Source organism: Nansenia antarctica (assembly GCF_963989245.1).
Source record: "Nansenia antarctica genome assembly, chromosome: 4".
Classification (NCBI taxonomy): domain Eukaryota; kingdom Metazoa; phylum Chordata; class Actinopteri; order Argentiniformes; family Microstomatidae; genus Nansenia; species Nansenia antarctica.
The window spans coordinates 53,690,817-53,705,816 of NC_137689.1; the positions used below are offsets into that span (position 1 = coordinate 53,690,817).

At 41.1% G+C, this 15,000-nt stretch overlaps 1 protein-coding gene across 1 annotated transcript in view; it reads right to left on the bottom strand.

Annotated features, from left to right (window-relative positions):
- The window catches only part of brinp1 (bone morphogenetic protein/retinoic acid inducible neural-specific 1), a gene marked incomplete at both ends in the record, with an annotated part of 76,317 nt that overhangs the window by 18,629 nt on the left and 42,688 nt on the right, over window positions 1-15,000 (bottom strand). Inside the window, one exon of the mRNA XM_080530276.1 lies at window positions 11,326-11,431. Within this exon, the coding sequence (XP_080386402.1) occupies window positions 11,326-11,431 (106 nt within the window). The remainder of the gene's footprint in view (window positions 1-11,325; window positions 11,432-15,000) is intronic.

Sequence of the window (15,000 nt, forward strand, 5' to 3'; positions counted from 1 at the left end):
AAACACCATGGACGAAAACGTGCTTGTAAAAAGGTGAGGCCGAGGGAATATTGAGCTGTCAAAATGAGGGGCCTCTTAAATCAGATGGAAATAAAACTAAATCTCCCAACAAATGAGAGAGAAAAAAGAGTGTGTGTGTGTGTGTGTGTGTGTGTGTGTGTGTGTGTGTGTGTGTGTGTGTGTGTGTGTGTGTGTGCGTGCGTGTGTGTATGTGCGTGTATGTGCACACGGCAGCGGGTGGATCCATGGGTGCTAACACCCCAGTTGGCCTAAAGCTGGCAAGAGAGAAAAGAGCTGATTTATGGTTCTGCTAGCCAAGTGGAAACTCACTCCTGATTGACCACCTCCAATTGAGAGTTGACCCTGAGGTCAAGCTGGAGAGATTTCATCAGGTACGGGTGGGGCGGTGGGCGGTATTATCAGTTATCTGGGCGAAAGCAAGTGTACTTTCATAAGGAGAATAATTCATCATGATACATAGAGGGGTACTCAGGTCAGATACAGAGAGGGTACAGACAGGCACTTTGATCCAGCAGAAAATTAACCAGTGGAATTTTTGGCATGCTTTCTGAATTGATTGTACGAAATATTGTACAAAAGAGAAAAATAAAATAGTGTGGGTGTATTTTCTTGCCTATCACACCCACTGATATCCAACATGTAGTCTCTCTCTTGTCCGCATCAACGATCTCTTAAAATAAATTTACACACTTTAGTGTTCCTAATCAATTCCAGACAAGTCTGTCATCAAACAACTTCTTAATTGATTTGTATGTTTGTTTGTTTCCCCAAAAATCTCTTCAAAAGACAGGTAGGAATCAAGCGACCAAGCGATGAGCATCTAATCCATCACTCTCTCCAGACGGATGGCCTACAGTGCTTGTTTAATTTATTTTCACTTCACCACTTTGAAAACTGTTGGCTCAGGCTATTCTAACATATTCATAAATCTTCCCAAGATAGACTCATAGCTCTTGGAAGGAGGAGAGGAAGAGAAAGGGAGGGTAGAGAGAAAGGGAGGGGGAGAGAGAGAGAGAGAGAGAGAGAGAATGAAAGAGAGAGAGAGAGAGAGAGAGAGAGAGAGAGAGAGAGAGAGAGAGAGAGAGAGAGAGAGAGAGAAAGAAAGAAAGAGAAAGAGACAGCGAGCGAGGGGGTAGAAAAAAGCAAATTACTTTGCTATTGTTTTGGAGCTAATTTATGGCGGCCATATCAGAGGTGATTGTGGCCAAGGAATTGGCCTGGGGGGGGTGGCGGAGGTGGTATGAGTCCTCTCTCTAGTCTTCGGCCTAGGGAGATGAGGCAGTATCACATGATTAACTGACAAAAGACTGGGCCGTTTAACTACCACACATTAAATCCCACCTTCACTTAATTCTCACTCTCCTTGATAGGGTGCCTTATTTTATAGGTCTCCATGGAGACACAAAGACTGCTTATCCCTGAACAAACCAATATGATGTGGTTTACTTAGGGGTTTCACTGTTAAAGCTATGAGACATAAATAAACAAATAAATGTGGAAAAAAGAAGGAACTGTGTTTACTTACTAATTACAGAAAATCTTTAGGAGAATTTAGAGAGCTATGCATTTGGCAAGGCCAAAATAGATGGAGAGTCTATACTGTGTTCCACCAATGAGATTTTACCCAATGTTAGGCAAATCAAGTCTTGGCTTAACTGATAACTGAAGATACAGTAACTTTGGAATATTAAGAGCCGCTTTCTCAACTGAACATGCCCCTGGATGACAGTGAGACACTTATTACAAACGTCCAAACATCCAATGGCATCAACCTGATGAACATTGTGTGTGTTGTACGAAGTCAGTGTTTACAAAGTGAACTTATGTGTAATGCAAAACCAACCTTCGAGATGCAAAGAAACCACAGTATCTGAAAGCCTGTGGTCACTGTATCGATGCTGCTGTAGTAAGGATTCTGTGAAGACGGATGTATCTGTACCTCTGACTGTGATCAATAATGACATCCTGGGCGACCACAAACACTGACCAAAAATAGAACACCCTTGTGACCTGACCACTGATTGAGGAACAGCTAACCCATCCATGATCCTAACCGTCCCCATTAAAAAGCCCAGAGTAGACACTGATCTTAGTAGGGAGGCAACCTCTGCCTACCCCGTGTCAAGCAGAACCGCAGCAATTGTACCATTTTTTTTTTTTTACTGGAATGCATTTTGAGCTAAACCTCGGGCATAGTCGTACATGAGTCACCCTCAAGGTCCCGTAAGAGCCTTACGTGAGTGACGCTCAGGGTCTGGTAACGCCAGAAGTAAATCACACTCAAGGTTTAATGCAAACATGATGGTCCTGTGTCATCCTGAATTCTGAGGGTTGTCAAAGAAAAGGTGGAAAAAAGCATGGAGGCATTACTCTGTTTGGCCATTATTTGTACATGTCTGCAATTTTGCTAGTGAGAAGAGAAGAGAAGAGAAGAGAAGAGGCTGGTACCTTTGATAGGTAGCTCTCTTGATGTCAGATTCTGCCGCAGCATTTTAAACTGATGAGAAAACAAAAGGGATAAAGTAGTGTTCTAAGATTATTGTTATCTGTGTCTCCCAGCTCTACCAGCCTACACAGAGCCGAGCAGGTTAGAGAAAAAACATCTCTCTTTGAAACATGTTGTGCTTTAGGAATAGGTTAAAGTCAAATATCAATGGAGAAAATGTGCCTACGACCGAAGATAAATGTTGTTCTCACATTAGTACCATGTACAGTTATACATAGCTGTTCGTTACATTGAGTATAATGACTGGTATAAATGAACTAGGGCTTGCTTCTCAAAGCAATTTTGTTCAGATCCAAGGAAGTAAAATAAGATTGCTAGTTATTGTGTGTTCTTGGTTTAAGTTCCAATTATGATTCACTAATAACTTCTGTCCAACACAAGATGAAGAATGTTCATTTTGTTTCACTCACCTTTAGGTAGATACGGTGTTGAGAATAGAGGGGAACTAAGTTAAACTGGAGAGTAGAAAAACAACAAGGTGATTAAAAGGTTTAATTAAAAGGAGGGAAATGGAGTGGGTTTGTCATTAATGCTTCTTGTCCCCAACCAGTATGGCTTTGAATACTAATACTGAGACACTGGCTACCGCCTCCCACTTCATAAGAAATGATTGGGCCCATTTTACATTACATTCAGAATTTCTGAGTTTTTGTCTAGAGGCAATTCGCCTGGTAAAAGAGGGAGAGAGAATGCACCATAACGGCACTCAAGGCTACAAAAGGTTCCATTTGAAATTAATGGATTGCCAGCAGGACGCCAACACAGCCAGTGTGTGATTGAGGCCTTATGACAAACCTCTGTATGAATATGAATTCCAATAGTGCATCACAGGTCAACAGGGAAGGTAAAAATGAACTCTAATAATTAGGGGTTCAATTAGGAACCCATTGAGTGTGATTATTGAGTGTGAAACCTTTTTAGGATTCACATTTACATGCAAAATGAAAGATATTTTTTCATAAAGCACACTATTTCTTCACTCTTGAGTTCTGCAGTGTGATGGCCCCCTCACTTGGGACGAAGAACCCTCCTCCAAAACACACTCCAAACACAAACATAATGGAAATGTGCTAGTTTCTCATGTGTTTTAGCAGAAGGCAGCAATAACCAGAACCTGTCCTGTGAGCTCAAAGATGAAAAAGTAGTATATTTAAAAGTAACAACTATGTAGGCTATATTGGTTATTTTAACTTCAACAACATACTCTGGAGGTGGTTTGCGATGTCTAGCATGTATTGCTTCTTGTTTAATACAAAATGTGAAAAAATGTATTATACATTGCATTGTTGGTTATACAGTAATTGTATAATACATTGTCCAAATACATCTTAAATTAACCAGGGAAATTGTATGTGTCATTAGATATTCTTCTTAACATATATACATTAGATAAAAGGGTTAAAAAATGAACCCACACCTCCAAAAAAGGTTCCTCTGAGAACCTTTTCAAAAAGTTTCCAACATGAACCCTACATTTCCAAAAGGTTCCCCCACAGTGACAACTAAAAAAGGTTCCTCGAAGAAACGTTTCTTCTTAGAGTGTACAGTACTTAGAAAGCAGAACTTGAACTCCATATACCATTGCTATTGCTGGGATTAGTTTGCTAACATTGATTCATGAACTGCAAATGTCAAACAACTACTTGAGAGCTCTTTAAAGTCAAGATGTCTCTGCACTGCACTTATGATTCACAGCGGTCGTAAAAACCCCAGGACCATTAGCCATGTTGAGCTGGTGTCCCCTAGCAACAGAACACTGCCATAGCGAGGGGACAGAGAAGAGAGTGATTAGAGAGAGACACAATTGATGGGGTGAAAGAGAGAGAGATAAAACAAATAAAGAAAGAGAGATAATGAGGGATACAAATATATATATATATATATATATATATATATATATATAGAGAGAGAGAGAGAGAGAGAGAGAGAGAGAGAGAGAGAGAGAGAGAGTCTGCTGGTTATGACTCCTCCCCATCTCCCCTCATCCCCTCCTCCCCTCATCCCCTCCTCCCCTCATCCCCTCCTCCCCTCCTCCCCTCCTCCCCTCATCCCCTCCTCCCCTCCTCCCCTCCTTCCCTCCTCCCCTCCTCCCTGACCCAGTGCCATGCTGAGCCTGAACAATGATCTGTCTCCAGCCCCCAACTCTCTGTTAGCCCCACGCAGCGCCAGGGACAGGGCTCCTGCAGAGCCTTCCCCCAGAGATAACACAATATTAGGATACAGCGGCCAGCGCTGACCCCCTCTCCAACACACATACACACACACACGCACACACATGCACTTACGCACTTACGCACTCACGCACAATCTCTCCTGCTTCTCTCTGACCTCTGGTCCTGACCTTGGACAGGGAGCTGGGGTCTAGTATGACAAGCCTGCCGGGCCTGAATGCCAGAGAGTTTTGACTCTCTCACCCAGGAGGTGACACTGACAGCTGCATAGAGGGACTCTCCAGCTGTAATACTTCTAGCCAAACAGACTAGTGGTATACACATACAATAGACAGCGGTATGGACATGACAAGCTGTACCCAGTAGTAGAAACCGTTTAAACTATCCAAAGAAGTATATCAAAACACACAGTTTCATGTGTGTATTTACTATTTATCACACCTGTGATGGCGTTTAACATATATAAATGTGATGTTGTGCGCTAGATAAATGTTCTGTTAAATTAGCACAAAATAATCGTGACCAGGTTCTCCCATTAACATGTCTAATGTTCACATGCATCATTAACGACACTGCTCGCAATTTATCTTAACTTGAGGGAATGGTAAAGTAGCATTTTGGGTATTGTAATTATATTTATTGTCCAATTATATTATATTGGTTAAGTATACTTAATGGAATCTAGGTTCCGATCGATTGTCTGTCACACAGGGATGAGCAAAGCATTAGCAATCATTATTAACCATGAACTATCTTTTGGAGTCAGATATAACGTATTGTTAACTTGTGACATGTGACCACTTGTGTAGAGTACGTCATCATGTCCGTAACTGTCTTGTTCTTAACCCGTCCTCTATTCTTCAGTGGTTTTATTTCAAATTACACAAGTGTCACAGGCAGAAGTAATAAATAAGGCATGCTTCAGTACCTAACAGATGCTGTGCAATACATACAGTAAAGTGAATCTTAAAACTCCCTGTACTAAATAGTAGTGTATACTGTATGTGAAGTATATTGTATATGTTATGTACTGTAGTGTTAAATTGTATATTTATTAATTAAAGTATATTAAAACGTATATCAAAATATACCAATATATAATGATTAGGGCTGTCAATGTTAACCATAGCTAATAGTGCTAAGCTAACGAGTATAACAATAACAGCTGTTTAAACGAGCAATACAACCTGCTACTGTCTATTGAAAGTAGCAATTAACACTTTCTCTTCAGAGACACTATGGCATCCCGTTTCTTACATAGGCCTACTCACATTCATCTGAGTGAGATGTTACTTTGAAAACAATTTACGGGAAATAATAATAATAATAATAATAATTATTATTATTATTATTATTATTATTATATATATATATATATATATATACCGGTGATATATATATATATATATCACCCATTGAGTGTGATTATTGAGTGTGAAATGATATATATATATATATGATATATATATATATATATATATATATGTATATATATATATACCGCCTATATATATATATATATATATATATATATATATATATATATATATATCATATATATATATATCATTTCACACTCAATAATCACACTCAATGGGTGATATATATATATATCATTTGTATAAATAAAGCTTTCTAGGAGCTCTGTGGGTGATGTCATAGTTTGGTCATATGTGGTCTTTGCTCATTTTAAATGCACTCTGTGTAATAGTCTGTGAAAAGGTCAGCGGGCGTTTCAGATGGAGACACATGGGGAGTGCTCATTAAAGTGTTTCGCAGTAGACTCATATTCATCCTAACTATTCCCAGACATAGTTTGCGAGTTGACAGAGGTCCCTAGTTATTCATTTTGTTAGGCCTATCTTAGATTCATTTTGTATCTACTGTATGTATCTTTGTAACCAATGATAGGTTACTTTTGTAACTACAGTGAACAATGGTTATTTTTGGTCATTGGTGCTTCGCAACACCAGAACAGAACAGGCAGTTATATATACTGTGATATTCTCTGACAAACACATTCTCTCTGTGTGTGACCGCTCAAGAGTTAAATCCATTAGGACATTAAATCGATAGAAAGCTATGCCTTCAGAGTACCTTTTTTTTTGTATTGGCCAAATTATTTTGGAACAAATGGGATGAGAGACGAGAATGTTTGAAACGGCTGGACCAGATTCCCTATTGGCTGGCAATTATCCTAACATCCTGCAGTCAGCCCTCCACTCTCCACAAAGATATATTTGTAAGTGCCTCTGGATGAAATACGTAATTGAAATGAGTGTCCTGGTGATTCTTCATCCCTTTCCTTTATTTATGTATTTTTCTAATCATAGAATTGTTGTTCTATTCTTATTTCTTCTTTGTCCCCCTGCAGCTTTAATCAGTTTTATTGCCTAGAGTATGCACAGTGGAACAGAGGGAGAAATTGGAACTCAATTTTATTAATGGCAACAGCAATTCGTTGAATGTGACCTTTCCCAGCTAATTCACTTGTACTATACAGTGGGGGAAATAAGTATTCAACACATCAACAATTTTCCAGAAAGACCTGGAATCTGTGGGTACACAAAGAAAACAATAGGCAATGCACTCCACCGCCACGGACTCCATTTGCGACAAAGAGTATTGCACGCTGGAAGACTCCATTACTGAAGAAAAGGCATGTAGAAGCTCGTTTGAAGTTTTCTACAGAATATTTGGAGAAGCCTGTAGATTTATTACTGGGAGAATGTAGTCTGGTTAGAAGAGACAAAAATCTAACTTTTCGGCAACAATACGACGACGATGTTTGGAGGAGAAATAACTCTGCATATCATCCTAAAAATACCACTCCTTAAGTGAAGTTCGGAGGTGGCAGCATCATGGTATGGGACTGTTTCTCTTCACATGGTACTGGTGTAATCCAAATGATCGAAAGGAAGATGAATGGAGCCATGTAGAGGAAACTCTTGAGAAGAATCTGTTGCCATCCACCAGGATGATGAGGACAAGACGCGGGTGGATCTCCCAGCAGGACAAGGGCGGCTGTGGCTCAGGAGGTAGAGCCGGACTCTAATGACTAGCATTTAATGATGGCAAGGTCAGAGGTTTGATCCCTGGCTCCTCCTGTCCACGTGTTGAGGTGTCCTTGACCCCATGGTCACTGGACCCCATGGTAGCTTGTCGCCATTGGTGTGTCAATGTGAATAGGTGAATGAGAGGCCATTGTAAAGCGCTTTGGAATAAAGCGCTTTCTAAGTGCAGTCCATTTACCATTTGACAAGGATCCAAAACAAAGCAAAGGAGACTCTCATTTGGGTCAAGAGGAAAACAATAAAGCTGTAGGACTGACTTAGTCAATCGCCAGACTTAAATCCAATAGAAGATGTGTGAAAGGAACCTCTCCTTGAGATTGAAACCATCAACACATTCTTGCTCTATCAAACCACCCATTGGTTTCACTAGTATCTTTAGCCATCTATGACACGCACGCACGTACACACGCACACATATTTCTCCCTAGAGTGCATACTGACATAAACATAGTAGTAAACATTCCAGGGAGTAGGCTGCCTGTAAGCTCTCCTGTCATCTGCATTTGGGTCTTGACATACATGAAGAGCATTATGCCTTACGGACACAGAGCCAGACTTCATGGTATCAAGCACGGATGTGTCAGGAGGCAGTAGTGCACTAGCACACAGGGAGTGAAGGATGATTCCTTAGTGCACTTTCTAGGGTTGAACAGCGTAAATATTTTAATCGTGATTAAACACTTTAACAAGCAAGGGAATATCTGCTATCCTTCTGCTGTCCTGTATCCTACATGTGTTCACCAGGAATTACAGTAGTGACAAAATATCAGTTGAATCAAACAGTTATGAATCATAAGATATCAAAAGTGTATGATTCTGAATTAGAGATGCCAGTGACACGAGCCCCGCGGTGGCGCAGCGGTCTAAGCATCAGTCTCTGGTGCAAGCTGCCCACTGGGGACTGGGATCGAAACCCGGTCTCGCCAGACCCGGATATGGCCGGGGCCCACGGGGAGCAGCATATTGGACGGCCGCTCCCGAGGGTGGTATAGGCTATTTCCGGATAAGGATCCGTCGCGCAACACCGCCCCCGTCTGGTGCCGGAATAACAGTGTTGGGCTCGAGGGGCCGGGTAGCTAGTCTATCGGCTCTCTCATCTGGGCTGCCGGCCACGGGGTGCGCGTACGGCCGATCCTACGCAATAGGCGACAGGGGATAATTGGACACTAGGTTGGGTATAATTGGATACTAAATTGGGTGAAAAAGGGATAAAAAAACAAAAAAACAAAAACAAAGAGATGCCAGTGACACAGGAATTACATTGGAGTGTTGCAATATGTGATGGTGCAGCACATTGAAGCATCAGTTTGATGACAAAACCTCTCCAATTACATCCAGAGATAATAATTGCTGCTGAAGAGGATACATCTTAGTCGTATTGGTACTCAATAAAACCCACCTGCTTTTGGCTTAATGTGAAAACAATAGCCTTCAAAACACCCCCTTCATGAAACACCAAGCTCTGATTAAACAAATCAATAAAAAACTGATATTTTTTTCCCTAAGGCATATTATCAAGCTGGAAGAACACATTACCTACATAGTCATTCTCTGAATGCAAAGGAGCAGTAATGATCCCCTTGGGAGGGGGAGAGATGCAGATAGACACGTACATACTGTAGTCGGAAAGAGCTCTACATTGCTCAAGTTTAAAGTAAAAATAAACGGCATAAATTGGAGAGTGATTGCTCTCTTTAAAACTTGACCATTATTGCAGTGGCTTTCATGACTTTCTTGATGGGATTTTTAATCGAGGTAATAGCACAGTTGAAGCGTCTCTCGTACAATTTGAGTAGTAGTTGACTTGGACGAGTACCTTTAAGAGGACCATGGCAATGATTCTTTACTTTTGACAATTTTTTCATCTGTTGATTGACCCAATACTGTAAATCTGTTGATTTTGCCATTATCATCTTTACATAATAGCTCATCTAATTATTTAGGCCTTAATTGGCTGATCAGATGTGTTGGTCTTTGAAAAAATGGCCAAACACAGTGTCTCCATCTGAGACCAGGGGGGTATTCCATCAACGTTGCTAAAGGACAATCCATTTTGATAAATTTCGCGAAAATCTGGCCAAATCTGGCCAAAGTCTTGCGACATTGATGGAATACCCCCCAGGTGTAATTAGCACCGTCCATCATACAGTAGAGCTAACAGTCCTTTCTCTTTCCGATAATACATAATACATCAAACCTCTATGTAGAGTGGTAGTTCTAGAGAGTCTCAATACTCTTTGTTGAGCTTGAGAGCTTGTTCATGCTATTGTCCAACATGCAAGCCTTGGTTTTGATCTACACCACTCAGGTCTTTCCTATCTAGTAAGAAGGGAGTTGGTGTTTAAACTTGGAGTTAGAGTTGATGGACAAGGAATCCAGAAGTCAGTGTGTGAATTGAAATTCTCAGTGATATTATTTTATGTAGTTATTTGTTTTCCTTTTCTTGTCTGTCCTTGTTGTGAGCTTGTCTGTCTAGATGTTTGTTGACGTGGAATAGTCTTGACCCCTAATTCATCAGAGCAACGCATCCGGGTACTTTCCCCTCCCGTAATGTCCACGCCCCTTTTTGGGTGATAGAAGAGTAGAAGTTTGACTGGCGGTCAATGGGAATTTCTGGTCTTTGCTCCTTTAATCCGATAAAATAAGAAAACCGTAGTGCTTTTTAGATATTAGGAGCCCAAATCCGATGGCCAGTTAGGCAAACTATTATATAGTGTCATTGCCGATCAATGATCGACGTCGTTATATAGAGAAAGTTAATGAAATAGGGGTTGATTAATCAGAGCAGTCATACGTCATCTCCCTGTCATCAGGGATGTGTAGTTCTTCATTTGATTTGCCGTGGTCCTAACGTCTTCACCTCCAGTCCCCCCAACAGCGTTTGCCTTCGTTTCTTCTTTGAACATTTATCTCCCATGATTACAATAGAAATATCATGCACAGTAGCACTAGTCGATAGCCGTTATGGGTGAAGGGTTAGTAGGTACTAAGTAGTACCTTAGTAGGCTAGATCAAATGAAGAACTACAAATCCCTGATGACAGGGAGATGACGTATGACTGCTCTGATGAATCAACCCCTATTTCATTAATTTTCTCTATATAACGACGTCGATCATTGATCGGCAACGACACTATATAATAGTTTGCCTAACTGGCCATCGGATTTGGGCTCCTAATATCTAAAAAGCACTGCGGTTTTCTTATTTTATCGGATTAAAGTAGCGAAGACCAGACATTCCCATTGACCACCAGTCAAACTTCTCCGCTTCTATCACCCAAAAAGGGGCGTGATCATTCTGATGACAGGGAGATGACGCGCAATTGCTCTGATGAATACCATGTAAGCAGCCCCATGGTGATTTGCTTGGTGTAATTACCTTGCATGTGATTGGTTAGGTGTTGATGTGTTTACCTTGCGTGTGATTGGTTAGGTGTTGGTGTGTTTACCTTGCAGGTGATTGGTAATGGGTTGATGTGTTTACCTTGCAGGTGATTGGTTATGTGTTGGTGTGTTTACCTTGCAGGTGATTGGTTATGTGTTGGTGTGTTTACCTTGCAGGTGGAGCTTGCTCTCTGGGCTCTGGAGGAGGACGGAGCTGACTGAGTCCAGGTTATCATAGCTGCTGCATCCCAGGGGGCCCGTACGTGTCTCCGTGACCTGCAAGAGGATCAGGACACAGATGAGAAGAACCGTGGGTGGACAAACACCTGTGGCGGAGGATTGTATGTGTGTGTGTGTGTGTGTGTGTATGTGTGTGTGTGTGTGTGTGTGTGTGTATGTGTGTGTGTGTGTGTGTGTGTGTGTTTGTGTGTGTGTGTGTGTGTGTGTGTGTGTGTGTCTGTGTGTGTGTGCGTGTGTGTGTAAGGGGTGGGTGGAGATTGAAATCCTGACTTGAGACGCACAAACATAATTCCAAACAATCACACCTCCATTTCAAAGACTTATGTGTACGCTTATTTTGTTTCATGCAACCACCCAGCATGAACAATATCACCTGCCAGCACATACGTGCTCCACACTACAACATGCTACTCAGCACAGACATGTTCCACACCACACTACACCAGGTTTCTCAGTTAAGTGTGGTGTAATTGGGCTAAATCTATAAGAATCCCCATACCATATCATACTAAAGTTTCTCCTAACATATGTTTTATAAGCACCTCCTTTATAGGTCCACCCTTCACATCTCCCACACACCAGCTTCTAAGACCTGGTTTCGTTTGAGGACCTTTATTTCCTTTTTAAGGAGCTGGAACACTAATGGACTTTCTACTTCAAAGAGCCTTCCTTCCTAGTCCTCTGCTGTAGAATAACAGCTCCCTTAAAAATGTGTCTGCACTGTCTGCAGCCCAAACTAAGGATAATTAGAGTAGACAAAAGTGAGGAGGTGCTCTTCAGTTTGGCGGTCAGGGCTCAAAAGTACTTTCACACATGGTTCCAAGAAGCCAGATGAAATTCCTTTGAGCCAGATGAGATGCTGCTACTCAGCAAAGGAGATTAAGAAGAAGAAGAAAAAAAAGAAGGGAACTCTTGGCATCAGGCTCAAACGAATTTCGTTGAGTCTATGCTGGCTCACTTAGCAAACTCTGGGTACAGAGAGTCTGGGGTTGGGCTGCATTGGCAGATTTCATCAAGTCCTATTCCCTGTCCTTTAAAATAGGGGTCATACTGTATCTAAAGAAGTGAAAAAGTCACTTAAGTCATTACATACAGGGAGGATGGATGCATCAAGTTTTCAAATCGCAGACTCAAATGTGTGCTAGTGTCCTTAGAGAATAGGTTGTCCCCTCTGCGTTCATCAGACACCAACTGTTTGTGATTGACAAAATGACACCATTTTCCTGTCTTTAATGTTGATTCTGAGCCAGATGGCGGGCTGACAAGCAGGAAATTAGACAGATGAATATCTTACCCTTGGCGTAAACTCTGTTGTTGGGTAGAATTCCTAACAACAGAGGAACTGAGAGCGACACTCTTTTTAAAGCTTAACAATTTCCTTCTGCGACTGTGCCAGCCAATTTATTATGTACCTTCCAGCTGTAGAAGAAATTGACTATGTTTTTAATAACACTTGAATCAAAATGATAACGGATAATGAGCATAATAAGCAACCTGGCTTTATCTATTGACATTATGATAGGAAGAACATCCTGGGGTGTATTGTATAATCGTCAGCCGTAGCAACAGAAGCCATGCTAGAGCTACACAGATGGCCAAAAACCTACATACCTAACATTGGCCTGTGAAGCCAAAGTCATGTATTTTAAATGCTCTCCCTAGCCTTGTAAAAATGTCCTACAGTATGGGATTTCTGTGCTAGGCTTGGCTATCAAACGATGCCATCTTGATGGTTGCTGACAAGGTTGTTTTCTGGGTTTCTGCAGTTCTTTATCACTGAATGAATAACTCCCTTTAAAGGTCACGAGGAATGATGCATGTTGACCTAGTACAGTGAATAAGTGTCCTCTCTAGCCTCTGGAGTGCCCCATAGGCTACAAAACATACACACATAGGCCTGAAATAAAATAAATCCTTGTACACATGCAACCATACGCACACACACACACACACACACACACACACACACACACAAGCACACACACACAGAAAGTCCAACAACGCAAACCTAATACGATAAAACCTCAATCAGCTTTATCCCAGTCAATTCATGCTATAGTATTTATTTTCCAAGAATACTTGGAACTAGACTTGGGTTAACCAATGACCAGTAGTCCAGTCGTATATCGCCCGCACCCACACACACACACACACACACACGCACGCACACACGCACGCACACACACACACACACACACACACACACACACACACGCACACGCATGCACGCACGCACGCACGCATGCACGCACACACGCACGCAGGCACACTTGGAATATATAAAATGATTGGTACGGTAGATTATGAAAATATAATACAATGTAATAAAAATACAAGGAGCAATCAAAGGACTGGAACAGGCCAAAGGGGACTTAGAGGATTTGGATTATTAAGCAGAACACAACTCAAACGTCCCACTGGGGCCATACTGTTTCATAACCAGTGTTCCAGTTAGTAACCATACTCCTGTGCAAGCTTTTTCTATTTTAACGTCTCTTGTCTCAAATACAAAACAATAAACCTGTACAATTACTACGTTTATGTAGTAGTGATGTTTTTGTTTGTGTTTTTTTTCTTCTTACAAGATACAAGATTCACAACTTTTAAATGTGTCATAGCAAAGGCTCTGAATACGTGTGTGCATGAGGTATTTCTCTATATCAATTGTAATACATTTGCAGAAATGTCTAAAAATTTGTTTTTGCTTTATCCTTATGGGGTATTATATGTGGATTGATGGCAAACCAGTATATGTAATCCATATAAATTTCAGTCTATAACAAAACAAAATGTGAAAAAGGTGAAGGGCTCTGAATACTGGATCCGAAGCCACTGTATCTCTTCCTATTACTGTAAGATGGGTCTCACTACCGGTTGCAGACTACTCTCTGTCAATGACGTGCGTAATCGATTGCTACAGTAAGAACATGTCGCGCTCTGGGTCTTGGGAGAATCGTTTTTATTCAATATAGGACGTAACTGTGCTGACTGAACGACAACACCATGTCTAAATACCCATTTTGTTAAATGATATCACCTCCTACTCAGGATGTCAAAAGCATGCTGAAGTTGTAGTGCATTAGCATAGACCTCACAATCACTCTACAGTGGCACTAGATGACAATCATGTCACCCCCTGGATCCCAATGTGCTTAACCTTGTATAAAGGAGTAACCCCCATCATTCACAAATGTCTACGCAGTGGGTGCTTGTGGTTTAGCTATATCTTTAACAGAATTTAACATTAATGTCAATCCCAAACTGTGTAATACAACATCATCTGTTGTCATGTCCCATAGTCATGCAATACCATGTTTGGTACAGAAATATTGTATGAAAATAATAGTGTCAGAAAAGGGATAGTTGAGTAAAGCGCCCCGGAGCAACTGGTCTAGGCCGAGTGCTCCCTGGTTTGGTATCACTCAAATATCACTTGCAAACTTTGTAATTGTTATTTTCTTACTATGCTCCTATTGCTGTATTTTTTTTAAATAATGTATGTAAAGCACTTTGAATTGCCCCTGTTGTATGAAATGTGCTATACAAATAAACTTGCCTTGCCTTGCCTTACAGTACATCACTCTGAAAGCTCAGGGTACGATTAA